Below are 13,589 nucleotides of genomic sequence, written 5' to 3'. Positions count from 1 at the left end.
TATGTTAAACTCTATCGTGTATTGTGTTCTTTTTTATTCGTATGGCTGTAAGGTAACTCAAATCTCACTGTACCAATTGGTGCATGTGATAATAAATGTAAATTGAACTTGAACTTCTTCCTGTTCGGAATGAAAGGATCTTGCATCTTCCGAATTATTCCCAGAAATTCTTGCCATTGCTGTTCCACTGTCATTCCTGCTAGGGTCCCTTTCCAGTCAACTTTGGCCAGCTCCTCCCTCATGCCCCCTTTGCTCAACTGTAATACCGACACATCCGATTTCACCTTCTCCCTCTCAAATTTCAGGTTAAATCTTATATAGTGGTCGCTACCTCCTAGTGGTTCCTTGACCTTGAGTTCCCTTTATCAAATCTGGTTTATTACACAATACTAAATCCAGAATTGCCCTATCCCTGGTAGTCTCCACTACAAGCTGCTCTAAGAAACCAACTTGGAGGCACTCTACAAATTCCCTTTCTTGGAGTCCAGTACCAACCTGATTTTCCCAGTCTACCTGCATATTGAAATCTCGCATGACCACTGTAGCATTACCTTTCCTACATTCCATTTGTATCTCCTGATGCAACTTATATCCGATATCCTGGCCAGTTTGGGGGCCTGTAAATAACTCCCATTAGGGTATTTTTACCCTTACAACTTTTCAGCTCTACCCTCAATGACCCTACATCTTCTGATCCAATGTCACCCCTCACTAAGGACCGAATTTCATTCCTTAACAACAGAGCTACCCTACCCCTTCTGCCCACCTGTCTGTCTTTCCGATTAGACGTATAACCTTAAATATTCAGCTCCCAGCTCCAATCCTCGCAGCCACGTCTCCGTAATTCCCACAACATCATATCTATTTTTAAATTTGAGATTGACAGATTCTTGATTAGTATTGGTGTCATGGGGTTATGGGGAGAAGACAGGAGAATGGGGCTGAGAAGGAAAAATAGATCAGCCATGATTGAATGGCGGAGTAGACTTGATGGGCCGAATGGCCTAATTCTGTTCCTATGAGCTGGAAATTGGTGGATTTGCTGATAGCGAGGTTGTCAAGGAGTACAGCAGGATATAAATTAGATATATAGACAGATAGATGGAAGAAGAAATTTAATTCAGACATGTGTAAGGTGTTGCACTTTGGGCAGCGTAGGAGGAAACTATATAGTAAATGGAAGGAATTGATGAACAGAAGTGTCTTGCACAGTCCAAAAGTGGCAACAAAAATAGATAGGGCAGTAAAGAAGGTGTATGCCATACTTGCCTTTATGGGTCGCATTGAGTATAAAAGTCAGAAAGTCAAGTTTAAAGCCATATAAAATTTTAATTAGGCCACATTTTAGGAAAATTGGGTACAGTTCTAGTCACCATGTTACAAGGAGGCTGCAGAGGCTTTGGAGAGTGTGCGAAAGATGTTCACCAGGATGTTAGAGTATTAGCAGTAAGGAGAGAGTTTGTTTCTCTGAAGTGTCAAAGAAGTTTCTCTGAAGTGTCACCTGAGAAATGTTTATGAAAGTATGAGAGGCATAGATAGATTCAGATTCAGATTCAGATTCAATTTTAATTGTCATTGTCAGTGTACAGTACAGAGACAACGAAATGCATTTAGCATCTCCCTGGAAGAGCGACATAGCAAATGATTTAAATAAATAATAATAAGTGATAATAAGTGTCCGGGGGGTGGGGGGGGTGATTGGCAGTCACCGAGGTACGTTGTTGAGTAGAGTGACAGCCGCCGGGAAGAAGCTGTTCCTGGACCTGCTGGTTCGGCAACGGAGAGACCTGTAGCGCCTCCCGGATGGTAGGAGGGTAAACAGTCCATGGTTGGGGTGAGAGCAGTCCTTGGCGATGCTGAGCGCCCTCCGCAGACAACGCTTGCTTTGGACAGACTCAATGGAGGGGAGTGAGGAACCGGTGATGCGTTGGGCAATTTTCACCACCCTCTGCAATGCCTTCCGGTCGGAGACAGAGCAGTTGCCATACCATACTGTGATGCAGTTGGTAAGGATGCTCTCGATGGTGCAGCGGTAGAAGTTCACCAGGATCTGAGGAGACAGATGGACCTTCTTCAGTCTCCTCAGGAAGAAGAGACGCTGGTGAGCCTTCTTGATCAGAGTTGAGGTATTGTGGGTCCAAGAGAGGTCATCGGAGATGTTGACTCCCAGGAACCTGAAGCTAGAAACACGTTCCACCTCCGTCCCGTTAATGTGGATGGGGGTGTGCGTGCCGCCCCTGGACTTCCTGAAGTCTACAATGAGCTCCTTGGTCTTCTTGGAGTTAAGGGCCAGGTTGTTGTCAGCGCACCATGCTGCTAAGTGCTGGACCTCCTCCCTGTAGGCCGACTCATCGTTGTTGCTGAGGCCAATCACCGTTGTATCATCTGCATACTTGATGATGGTGTTAGTACCATGTACAGGTGTGCAGTCATAGGTGAAGAGGGAGTAGAGGAGGGGGCTCAGCACACAGCCCTGTGGAACGCCGGTGTTCAGGGTGAGGGTTGAAGAGGTGTGCTTGTCTAACCTAAGATAGGGTCAATAGTTAGAGTTTTTTCCCCAGAGTGGAAATGACAAACAGGAGAAGGGATAGATTTAAGGACAGAGGGGTAAAGTTTAAGGGGATTTATGAGCCAATTTCTTTTTACATATGTGTAGGTGCCTAGAATGTGCTGTCAGGGGAGGTCATGGAAGCAGATACAATAGCAACTTTTAAGAGGCATTTAGACGGCACATGAACAGGCTGGGAATGAAGAAAGGTCTCGACCCGAAAGGTCACCCATTCCTTCGCTCCAGAGATGCTGCCCGTCCCGCTGAGTTACTCCAGCATTTTGAGTCTCGTCAGGGAATGGAGGGACATAGACCATGTGCAGGCAGATGGGATTTCTTAAATTACCATAATCTACATTGACATTGTGGGCTAAATGGCTTGTTCCTGTGCTGCACTGTTCTAGAATCACAAAGTCAAAGTGGAGGTAACTCATCCCCAGTCCTGGGAGATTGATCGAGAAGAGTTTGTTCAAGTATCCTTGAATCTAGTGGACTATCGTACAGATTTTGCAACTCACAATCCTGACTAATTTCATTGTATTCTGCTTTTGCTTCAGTCAGTTTGCATTAAAGCAGTGGGTCTTTTTATTTTAACTCTAATTCAACCAACAGCATAGTAAGTAGTCATGATTTTTTATCATATTCTTAAAAGCTAGTCAGTGGTGATTGGCAATGGGTACTTGATTACTGGCAATGTGCACTTGGTGACAGGTGTGGGCATTAGGTGAATGGCATGGGCAACAAAGGGCAAAACGACACGAGGTGAATGGCAAGGGGCACTAGGTGAATGCAAAGGGCACTAGGTGAGTGGCAAGGGACACTAGGTGAGTGGCAAAGGGCACAAGGTGAATGGCAAAGGAGCACTAGGTGAATGCAAGGGGCACAAGGTAAATGCAAGGGGCACAAGGTGAATGCAAGGAGCGCTAGGTGAATGGCAAAGGAGTACAAAGTGAATGCAAAGGGCACTAGTGAATGCAAGGGGCACTCGGTGGATGGGAAGGGGTACTAGGTGAGTGGCAAAGGGCACAAGGTGAATGGCAAAGGAGCACTAGGTGAATGCAAGGGGCACAAGGTGAATGCAAGGGGCACTCGGTGGATGGTAAAGGGCATTCTATGACTCTGTGACAGACAATGGGCACTCGATGACCAAAATAAGCTCTAGGTGACTAGGTGACAGTCGGTGCGCACTTGGTGCATGGCCACGATGGGCCAAAGGGACAATTTCCACGCTCTATGATTCCATTAAAAAAGAGACACCAAACGCCCAGCCCTCGACACCAGACGCTGGCTAACCTGAAGCGTGGTATTCCAGCACTTTCTGCGCTAGTTTGCTGAGCCGTGCTCGGGTGTAAATCCGCTGTAAATATTATTGCCGGCGAGGCGGTTGGGGGCCGGCGGCGAGTGGCGCTGGACGGGCGCGTGGTCGCCGCCGCGCCAACGGGCGGAGCACGAGGGAGGGGGTGGGGCTGGTGTCGCCCTTAGCCACCAAAGATCTTTGATGCCACGGGCGGAGCGCGAGGGAGGGGGTGGGGCTGGTGTCGCCCTTAGCCACCAAAGATCTTTGATGCCAACGGGCGGAGCGCGAGGGGGCCCGTTGGCAGCGTGGAAGGAGGGGGAGGAGTATAAACGTACGCGCGCGCGAACGAGCCGGTTACCCGGGACAACCAGAGGTGTCGGAGCGCGCACGTGCACGTGCACGAGCCGGTTGTCCCGGACAACTCGAGGTGGAGGAAGGGGTGGAGTCGGAACGCGAGTGAGCCGGTTGCCCGGGACAACCAAAGAGAGGCGAGGAGAGGAGAGGAGGGGAGGGCGAGGAGAGGGGTCAGCCAGGGCCGGGCGGTGGTTGTTTGCAGGTTGATCCAGGAGCAGCTCCGTCCGAGAGCAAAGGCAGCGGACAGCAGGGACTCCACTCGCCCCCCCACCCCATCCGACCATCTCCGCCTGCTCGGAACTTTCAGCCGCGGCCCCGGTCCATCTGGGGGTTGGCGGCGGCCAGGGACGGAGGTGAGGTGATTTGGGTCGAGTTGACGGGCGAAAGGCCCCGAAGCGGCGGGTTGTTATTGTTGTTGGGGCCTTGTCGGACGTGATGAAGTGGGTCAGACAAGCCCCTGCCCCTTGCTCTTCTGAAAAGGAACTGCCCAACCTGTGGCTGAGATTGCTCAAGGCAGGGGTGACTAACGGTACTATTTGGAGTAATACAGCGTGGAACCGGCCCTTCGGCCCAACTTACCCACACCGACCATCTTTCCACATCTACACTAGTCCCACCTGCCTACATTTGGCCCATATCGCTCTAAATCTGTCCTGGCCATGTACCCGTCTAAATGTCTCTAAAACGTTGTGATAATCTCAGCCTCAACTACCTCCTCTAGCAGCTTGTTCCATACACCCACCACCCTTTGTGTGAAAAAGTTACCTCTCAGGTTCCTATTAAATTTATATTCCCGATTCCCTGCTGCATCAGCAGTCCCGGAACCCTTTCCTTTGGGTGAGAAGACTTAAGTTTGTCTCCCATGGCCCTAGGAACGAATACTTTGATATGTTCTTGTCGGAGGGTTAAAAGTGTTCCCAAATCTACAGCCGATCAACTCCACGGCGAGTTTGGATTTGTCGCGCTATGTTATCAATTGACCGCAGTGTTAGCAGATTACATGAAATTAATGTATTGGGGGCGTTAAATGGTGTGTTTTCGTTTGTACAAATTTTAAAAGGAAAGTGAATTAAAGCTTTCTTTTGTTCATGAGGTATGACATCAAGTTAACCCTTTTAATATTTTACTAATGTACAGCAGAGCGGCTGATTATTAAAGCATATTCTTGAATGGGCTGAAATTTTCAGAACTGGAATAAACAAATTGGAATTTCAATATTACTAATTTGTATTAATGACATTTCAAAGCAAAAGTGGAGCACATGAAATTAGAACCTGCAAAAGTGCAGTTTTATTTTGGGGGGGTTATGCATGAACAATTTTGTATGTCATTTTTGATTTGTTTAGATAATTAATGGGCTTGTTACCCAGTCAACAATATATTTTTCCTTGGTGCAATAATGAATACACTAAAGACATTAAATGAAGACATGACAACTATACATCGTTATAGTTTTCTGTCCAATTAAAAAACAATTTTGGGATCAAATCACAAATTGCTTAACATTATTTAATAAAATATGGCATTTCTGATCAATCATAACTATGCCAGCCATCTACAGGCATTGTGTTAGATTATTAATATTTGACTGACTTGCTGACTTTTGTTTACTTTTATATTTGGTTTATTCAACTATGTCACAGCTGTAAAACCAACATTCCTCCTCTGTACACCCTGACAAAAGAATCAAAAAGATTTTAATTTGTTGCTGGGTACTATAAAACTATTTCTAAGAACATATGCATATTTTAGGTTGCAAGAAAAATACATATTATTTAAACCTAAATATGAGCAGCGAATTTTTATAATGAATATTTAGTCCATTATAACATCCATAACACATGAGTCCAAAAATAATTTTACTTTGTCTAACAGTTGTTATACTGCCAAACTGCTTTCAGTTAATGGAATATTAGCATTTGTTTTCTGCTGATAAAAGTTGATGCTTCAAAATCTGAATCCGGAAGCTGGAAAGGCAGATACAAGACACAAACCTACTGTCCTGTCATTTCAAGATGCTTAATCCAGCATTGTTTGACGGCCAGCATAATAAAAATGATTCTCAAAATGACATCGAAACATAGAAAATAGGTGCAGGAGGAGGTAATTCGGCCCTTCGAGCCAGCACCGCATACATTGCGATCATGGCTGATCGTCCCCAATCAATAACCCGTGCCTGCCTTCTCCCCATATCCCTTGATTCCACTAGCCCCTAGAGCTCTACCTAACTCTCTTGACGCGTTTCAGGTATGATTTCTATAATATTTTTACACAATATGTTATAAATACAGGTAGATACATGATTTGGGTCACAAAATGAAACTAAAAAGCACCTCGGCCCACGGTCTAAAATGTTCAAATTATTGTTCATAGAAACATAGAAATTAGGTGCAGGAGTAGGCCATTCGGCCCTTCGAGCCTGCACCGCCATTCAATATGATCATGGCTGATCATCCAACTCAGTATCCCGTACCTGCCTTCTCTCCATACCCTCTGATCCCCTTAGCCACAAGGGCCACATCTAACTCCCTCTTAAATGTAGCCAATGAACTGGCCTCGACTACCCTCTGTGGCAGGGAGTTCCAGAGATTCACCACTCTCTGTGTGAAAAAAGTTCTTCTCATCTCGGTTTTAAAGGATTTCCCCCTTATCCTTAAGCTGTGACCCCTTGTCCTGGACTTCCCCAACATCGGGAGCAATCTTCCTGCATCTAGCCGTATTGCCAGGAAAACAAACTAAGGCTGCAGATTTGTTCTAAGCAACACCTCCGGACCACTTTGTTGCAGGTTTGCTGGAATTATCACTGATTACCAATGCAATCTGCAGAGTGAAGGCAAAATAATTGAATAATCTCATTTTGTGCCCTTTTTTGACAGCCTAACAGTGGTATTTGCTCATTTCAGGACCTTCACAAGATCTCTCATTCATATGATAATGCCCCGTGGTGTTTTGATGAACAGGTGCTTTTCAGCTGCTAATGACAGGAGACACAATATACAGAAAACCAGCCAGTTACCAATCTAAATATTTCTCAAGATAAGGAAGGTTAGAAAGGCCTAAAATAGCATTTCAATGGTTAGTTCATAATGAAAAGTAACAGTAGCAGTTCTAAGCTTTAAAGCCAACAAGATAGATGTTTTGGAAAAAAAAAAGTATTTTAAACAGAAGTATTATTTTTAAAGCATAGATAGATTCTTGATCAGTACAGGTGTCAGGGGTTATGGGGAGAAGGCAGCGGAATTGGGTTAAGAGGGAGAGATAGATCAGCCATGATTGAATGGCGGAGCAGATTTGATGGACTGAATGGCCTAATTCTGTTCCTATCCCTTATGACCCTATGAACTGGTGTAATTTTCTGCACTGTAAGAAGTCACCTTCCTTTTCTATAATAATATTTTTGCAAGAAAATATGGTACTTCAATTGTAAACTGTTGATGTTATGCTAATTGCCAGCCAGGATAGCGAGTAGAGTTTCTAGAGGTTTAAACTAGAGAAAAATAGTTTGGCGGTCTGAGGGGCAGGAGGATTATCAAAAAACATCAGTGGTTCACTTAAGTTCTAATTAGAATATAATGCAGTGCAGGAAATAAAATATATTGTGAGATTTGCCTGGCTCTATCTCCCAGAAACAGCAGGGTGTTGAGCAGTAAATCTATTGCAGTGAAGTTGAGTGAGGGATTGATATTGGGAAAACACTGGTAGATAACATCGATACCCTGCTTTGAAACTATGGCTAGGTATTATTCACCTTGACCTTTGAGAACAAGTTAGATTTTGATTAAAGGCCTCTTCCAAAATAAGACGCCTTTAAACAATCTGGGTAGCAGGGTGTAAATTGGTTGTTGCATTTACCATGTTGCAGAAGTAACTACATACTTCACTTCACTGTGCTGCTTGATTGGTTGTGAAGTACTGAATGAGATGAGCTATATCTATCAAAGATCTTATACTATAAGATCTTTGATATCAATGAAGCTTTCCCTCAAATCTTTTACGAGCATTTCCATGACGGTTGTTGTTGGAAGACCAATGTCGTCTTTAAGAGGGAACATGATGTAGCTGTTGTGACGGTTGTCAATATTTCAGTTAGGTTCGAGGGCAACGATCCGTTCATTCTAGACAGCTCATAGAAAAGAAGGAGAAATATGTCAAAAGCATCACGGTTTCCTGTCAAGTCATGAATGTGTCTTCATTTGAATTTGTCGTTGGAGCATGAGGGAAATGCTCGCGAGAAAATGACTACCCGAGGAGCTTCCTGGGATCCATGCCGTCCGTAAAGACAGTATTCCATCCCAGTACCCATTTCATAATTTTCCTGCAAATTAATCTCTCTCACACATGTCCATCAACTCCCTTGGATTTTTTTTGTCATTTAACATTCATTAAAGAATAATTTACTGTAAACAATTAGCCATTCAGCATGTCATTGCGATGGAACCCGAGAGGAAACATGCAGTCACAGAAAGAATATACTAACTGCTTATAAGCACAGGAGTCAGATCAACCTTGATCCCTGGGGTCAAGAATGTTTTATATCCCAGAACAGAACAATAAAATTCTTCCTTGGAGCAGCACAACAGATATGTAAACATTGTACTCTGTAAGTACAAAGTCACCAAGTTTGTAGTCAGACCTTATTTGTAGCTTGTAGTGTTTAATAGCGTCATGGTTGTTGGCGAGAAGCTGCTCCTGAACCTGGACATCAACAGGAGCACCATATGCCCCAACAGACCCAACAAACCAGATAGTTTAAAATTTTGCTGATTGATTGCTTTCTGTGACCTAAATAAATATTATAGACTTGAAAAGTGGTTATAATTTAATTTATGATGTCACTTATTCAGATGGTAAGTTGATTTCACACAACAGTTTTTCAATTTGCTTGATATTTTTTCTTTGGAAGCAGGGGATGGGGTCTATACTCTATTGAAGTGTCCTGAGATTTATTAAGAGGTTATATGTTCTATTTCCTATTTTATTTTTATTATTTAACTATAGAATCAAGGCAAAAACTGTCTCGGACTAGCATGGATTCCCAAAATGGATACTGTGATGAAGGCAATGCAGTAGATTCAGAAGCTGAAAGAAGTCTACGCTCTGGAGCAAGCACACAAAGAAATGGCAATAAAGAAAACAAAAGCAAACAAGCTCAGCGTAGTGGCCGTGCTATGGGAGATCAAGAGAAGACTAATAAAAACATGGACTATGACAAGAATAGTGACTCCTATTATTCAGATGACTATGATAATTTGTCATACATGTCTGATCCTCATTGCTCGGAAAACTCCAGATCTAGAACACCCAGTCCAAGAGGAAAGGGTCAAGTAAAACAAAAGGTTTGCAGTTCTATATATGATCGAGGTAAGTGTGTTTATTTTATTTGTAACTGTTGACTTGAAATCGTTTTTGAGAAGGAAACCAAAAATCTCAGCAGATAATTCACCCTGAAGAACAATATGACACTGCAATCCAAAACACACATTTTAAATTCATGGCTAATTTCCGTACTGTGAGATATTTCTGTTTGCATCAAACCAGCATTTACTTGAGATAACACCACAAGATTAATTAAATTCCAATGGACATGACATTTTTGGATAATGGGTAACACTCACAACTGCATCAGTAGTTTGGTGTTGGCTCAGACCCCATTCTTGCCTCTTTCACTATATAATCTAGGAGCACTAGTACTGAATCGAGTGTTTGCTGTATTGTCCAAATTGCTGCCTCTTGGATGGGTCATTAAACCAAAGACCCAGCTATTGGCCACACTCTTGTCTGAATAAGTATGTTGTGCATTCAAGCTCCACTCTAAGGTAGAGCTCAAACAGATAGGCTATTTCCCCAGTGTACTAATGCCGCACAATTGTAAATGTTATCTGGATGCCAAAATGTTAGGTCAAGGCACTTGGATGTAAAATAAGTTTAGAGTCTTTATGAAGATTTGTCCAACATTCATACTTTAACCACAGTTTTGAAACCAAGTTTTCTGATTATTTGACTCAATGTTGTTTGTGGTACCTAGGTGTAACACACGTTTACTCCAATGCTTTGACATTACACTGGCCCTGCCCATCAAAAAATAAATAATTAATTGCCATGTCGTTGTCTAAAAATATCACGTGCGTAATAAGTCAAGTCAAGTCAATTTTATTTCTATAGCACATTTAAAAACAACTCTTGTTGACCAAAGTGCTTTACATTGGTGCAGATACTAACGTGCTACAAACAGTGGTACATAGATCAACCATACATTCATAGATACAAACATACAACGCTCCCTCAGAGGACCTCAAGAAAGGCTTGAGAGTAGAAATAAGTTTTAAGTCTAGACTTAAAAGAGTCGATGGAGGGGGCAGTTCTGATGGGAAGAGGGATGCTGTTCCATAGTCTAGGAGCTTCAACCGCAAAAGCGCGGTCGCCCCTGAGCTTGTGCCTAGACCGCGGGATGGTCAGTAACCCCAAGTCGGCCGATCTGAGGGACCTGGAGGTGGTATGGTGGGTAAGCAGTTTTGTTATGTAGGTGGGGGCAAGCCCGTTAAGGGCTTTGTATACATAAAGAAGGAGCTTGAAATTGATTCGGAACTGCACAGGGAGCCAGTGGTGAGAGGCCAGAATCAGGGTGATGTGGTCCCATTTTCGGGTGCCCGTCAGGAGTCTCGCTGCGGCGTTTTGGACCAATTGCAGGCAGGACAGGGATGATTGGCTGATCCCAGTGTAAAGGGAGTTGCAGTAATCAAGGCAGGAGGACATAAATGAGTGGATGATCTTTTCGAGGTCATCAAATTGGAGGAATTGTTTTATTTTAGCTATCGTCCGAAGCTGGAAGAAGCTGCTTTTACCACGGCATTGACTTGTTTGTCAAATTTCAATGTGGAGTCAAATATCACGCCAAGGCTTTTGACGTGAGGTTTGAGTAATGGGGTAAGGCTTCCAAGTCTGCCTGCTATCATTTTGATTGAGTCCGAGTAATACCTCTAAATTCTTTCACTTTAGTTAACAAAACAATCTTCTATGAGTTCCAGAAGAATTCTGTTTATAAAATTTATTCAAATATGTCATTTATATGTTGATAATCTTAATGTATTATATATATATTTTTTCTCAATATTTGCAAAATTGTTACTGGGAGCCATTGTTTACTGTGTAAGCTGAAACAGTTCATCAGTTGCAATGCATCATCAATTTCAAAAAAACATTAAAGCATATTTCATTTTGCAAACAGGATAGCAGGAGCAATGCGAATGTTTCATTCTTCTCTCTGGACTGTTTGTCTGAATAATTCACAGGTTTCACTGTCAATTGGATTTGTGTCAGGAAGTGTAGCAAGATAACTTTTCCTTCACTCTGCTGAAATAACAAAAGCAGGCCATTTTCAGGATTATTACATCATAACCTCTCAAGAGAGATTTAGCTCTTAGGGCTAAAGGAATTAAGGGATATGGGGGGGAAAGCAGTAACTGGGTACGGATTTTAGATGATCAGCCATGATCATATTGAATGGCGATGCTGGCTCGAAGGGCTGAATGGCCTACTCCTGCACCTATTTTTCTATGTTTCCTCTCTCCTTGCTCACCTTTTCTCTTTCTCTGTCTCCGCTTCTCTGTTTCCCCTTTTCCCATCACTTGATCAGTGTCGATGATGATGCAGAAGACCCTGTAACCATTTGTCTTGCACCCTGACACTACATGCAGTAATGTGTAGGAAGGAACTGCAGATGCAGGCTTACACTGAAGATAGAGTACAAAATGCTGGAGTAACTCGGCGGGACAGGTAGCATCTCTGGATAGAAGGAATGGGTGATGTTTCGGAACGTCAGCCATTCCTTATATCCAGAGATGCTGCTTATCCAGCCGAGTTACTCCAGCATTTTGTGTCTATCTTTTATATATTTTTCCCAAAATATACTTTATTCGAGAAATAAATATATACAACACATGATCCATACAAAACTCTATCCGACATTCTCGGAGGCTACACATACATTCAATACAGTTTCCCCAAATCACAATTTTACTACCCACCCTTGCCACTCATATGGCCCACTGGCGAGGAATCCCTTCCTTTTATTTTGAGGGGCGTCTCCACCACACCCTGCCCACCATGTTCAGCATCGCAGCCGTCCCGAGGGCAGCGTGCGCTGATGGTGAGGTTCCGACGGTGCAGGAAGGATCCGACTGGGAAGGCTCCCCTCACCGCCAGCCAAGCCAGGTCTTGGTGCTTGTTGGTGAGTTTTGGCGATGAGGCATTTTGCCAGACAAGCTGGGCAGTCTGCTCTGGGAACCACGCCACATGATCCATGGAGTAATTTCCCTGCACACCATTGCCACTCACCTGGGGACAGGTAGAACCTCAGCAGGTAGTGACACTTGGTGCCCTCGTGCGTTGGCTCTACGCTCCGCCTGATGCAGCCACACGCGAAGGCGACCATCAGGGTGAGGGCGACGTTGGACACACTTTTACCCCCATTGTCTGCCGACTTGTACATTGTGGCCCGTCGCACCCAGTCCATCCTCAACCGCCAGATGAACTGGAAGACGGCCCAGGTGATCCTTGTGGCATAGGAGGGAGGGACATGCCACACTTGTGCCAAGTACAGCAGCCCTGAGAGCACCTCACACCTGATGATCAAATTTTTTCCCGTTATGGAGAGGGAGCGTTGCTTCCACAGCTCCAGTTTCTTCCCCATCTTGGCTATCCGCTCCAGCCAATTCTGTCACACACCTCAGCCCCCCCCGAAGCAGTTCCCCAGCACCCACAAGAAGTCAGGCTTGATGGTGAAGGGGACAGAAGATCGGTCGGGCCAGTTGCCAAAGAGCATGGCCTCGCTCTTCCTGCGGTTCACCCTGGCTCCTGTGGCCGACTCAAACTGGATCCGACAGACGCTAATCAATCTGTGGACCGACCCTGGATCCGAGCAGAAGACGGCGACATCGTCCAGAGTACAGGGAGGTTTTGACCTGAATGTCTATCTACATGGTGTAATGTTTTTGCTCTCGGTTATGAGGCTTTTCAACAGTCCTTCCATAAGCTCGGGTACTGTACTTCTATCACCTCTACCCCTTTGCAGGCATTGGACTTTGTAAATGGAACTGATGCGTTACAATGCTGAGAACTATATTCTACACATTGCATCTTCTCCTTTGCTCTATGTATTGTACTTGAGTTTGACTTGATTGTGTTTATGTAAAATATTGCTCTGATTGGATAGTATGCAAAAACAAAGCTTTTTATTGTATCTCAGTATACGTGACAATAATAAATTTAAACCTGAACTATTCTAGAATCCGCTACCCCCATTGCTATATCTTTCAAAGTTTGACTTGATTGTATTTATGTATCAATTTAAAAGCTTTATTTATCAAAATCAATTTATTTTACTGGGAAGAT

General features: G+C 43.9%; 2 protein-coding genes across 4 annotated transcripts in view; one reads left to right on the top strand and one right to left on the bottom strand.

Annotated features, from left to right (window-relative positions):
- sh3bgrl2 (SH3 domain binding glutamate rich protein like 2) overlaps nucleotides 1-3,976 on the bottom strand; it is a 143,020-nt gene extending 139,044 nt beyond the window's left edge. For 2 of the 3 annotated variants that reach the window (XM_033020811.1, XM_033020807.1), the window contains exon 1: nucleotides 3,842-3,949. The gene's annotated coding sequence lies outside the window, so the exon portion shown is untranslated. Of the gene's footprint in view, nucleotides 1-3,841 lie in introns of all 3 variants that reach the window. The other variant, XM_033020810.1, reaches the window with a different exon arrangement.
- Nucleotides 3,977-4,206: 230 nt separating this feature from the next.
- Nucleotides 4,207-13,589, top strand: part of lca5 (lebercilin LCA5) — a 54,431-nt gene continuing 45,048 nt past the window's right edge. The window contains exons 1-2 of the mRNA XM_033020806.1: nucleotides 4,207-4,552; nucleotides 9,198-9,560. Of these exons, the coding sequence (XP_032876697.1) occupies nucleotides 9,227-9,560 (334 nt within the window). The 5' untranslated portion in view covers nucleotides 4,207-4,552; nucleotides 9,198-9,226. The remainder of the gene's footprint in view (nucleotides 4,553-9,197; nucleotides 9,561-13,589) is intronic.

The sequence above is a fragment of the Amblyraja radiata genome, chromosome 5 (genome assembly GCF_010909765.2).
Source record: "Amblyraja radiata isolate CabotCenter1 chromosome 5, sAmbRad1.1.pri, whole genome shotgun sequence".
Lineage (NCBI taxonomy): Eukaryota > Metazoa > Chordata > Chondrichthyes > Rajiformes > Rajidae > Amblyraja > Amblyraja radiata.
The sequence above is the reverse complement of the archived record's forward strand: the minus strand, read 5'-3'. Positions and strand labels throughout refer to the sequence as shown.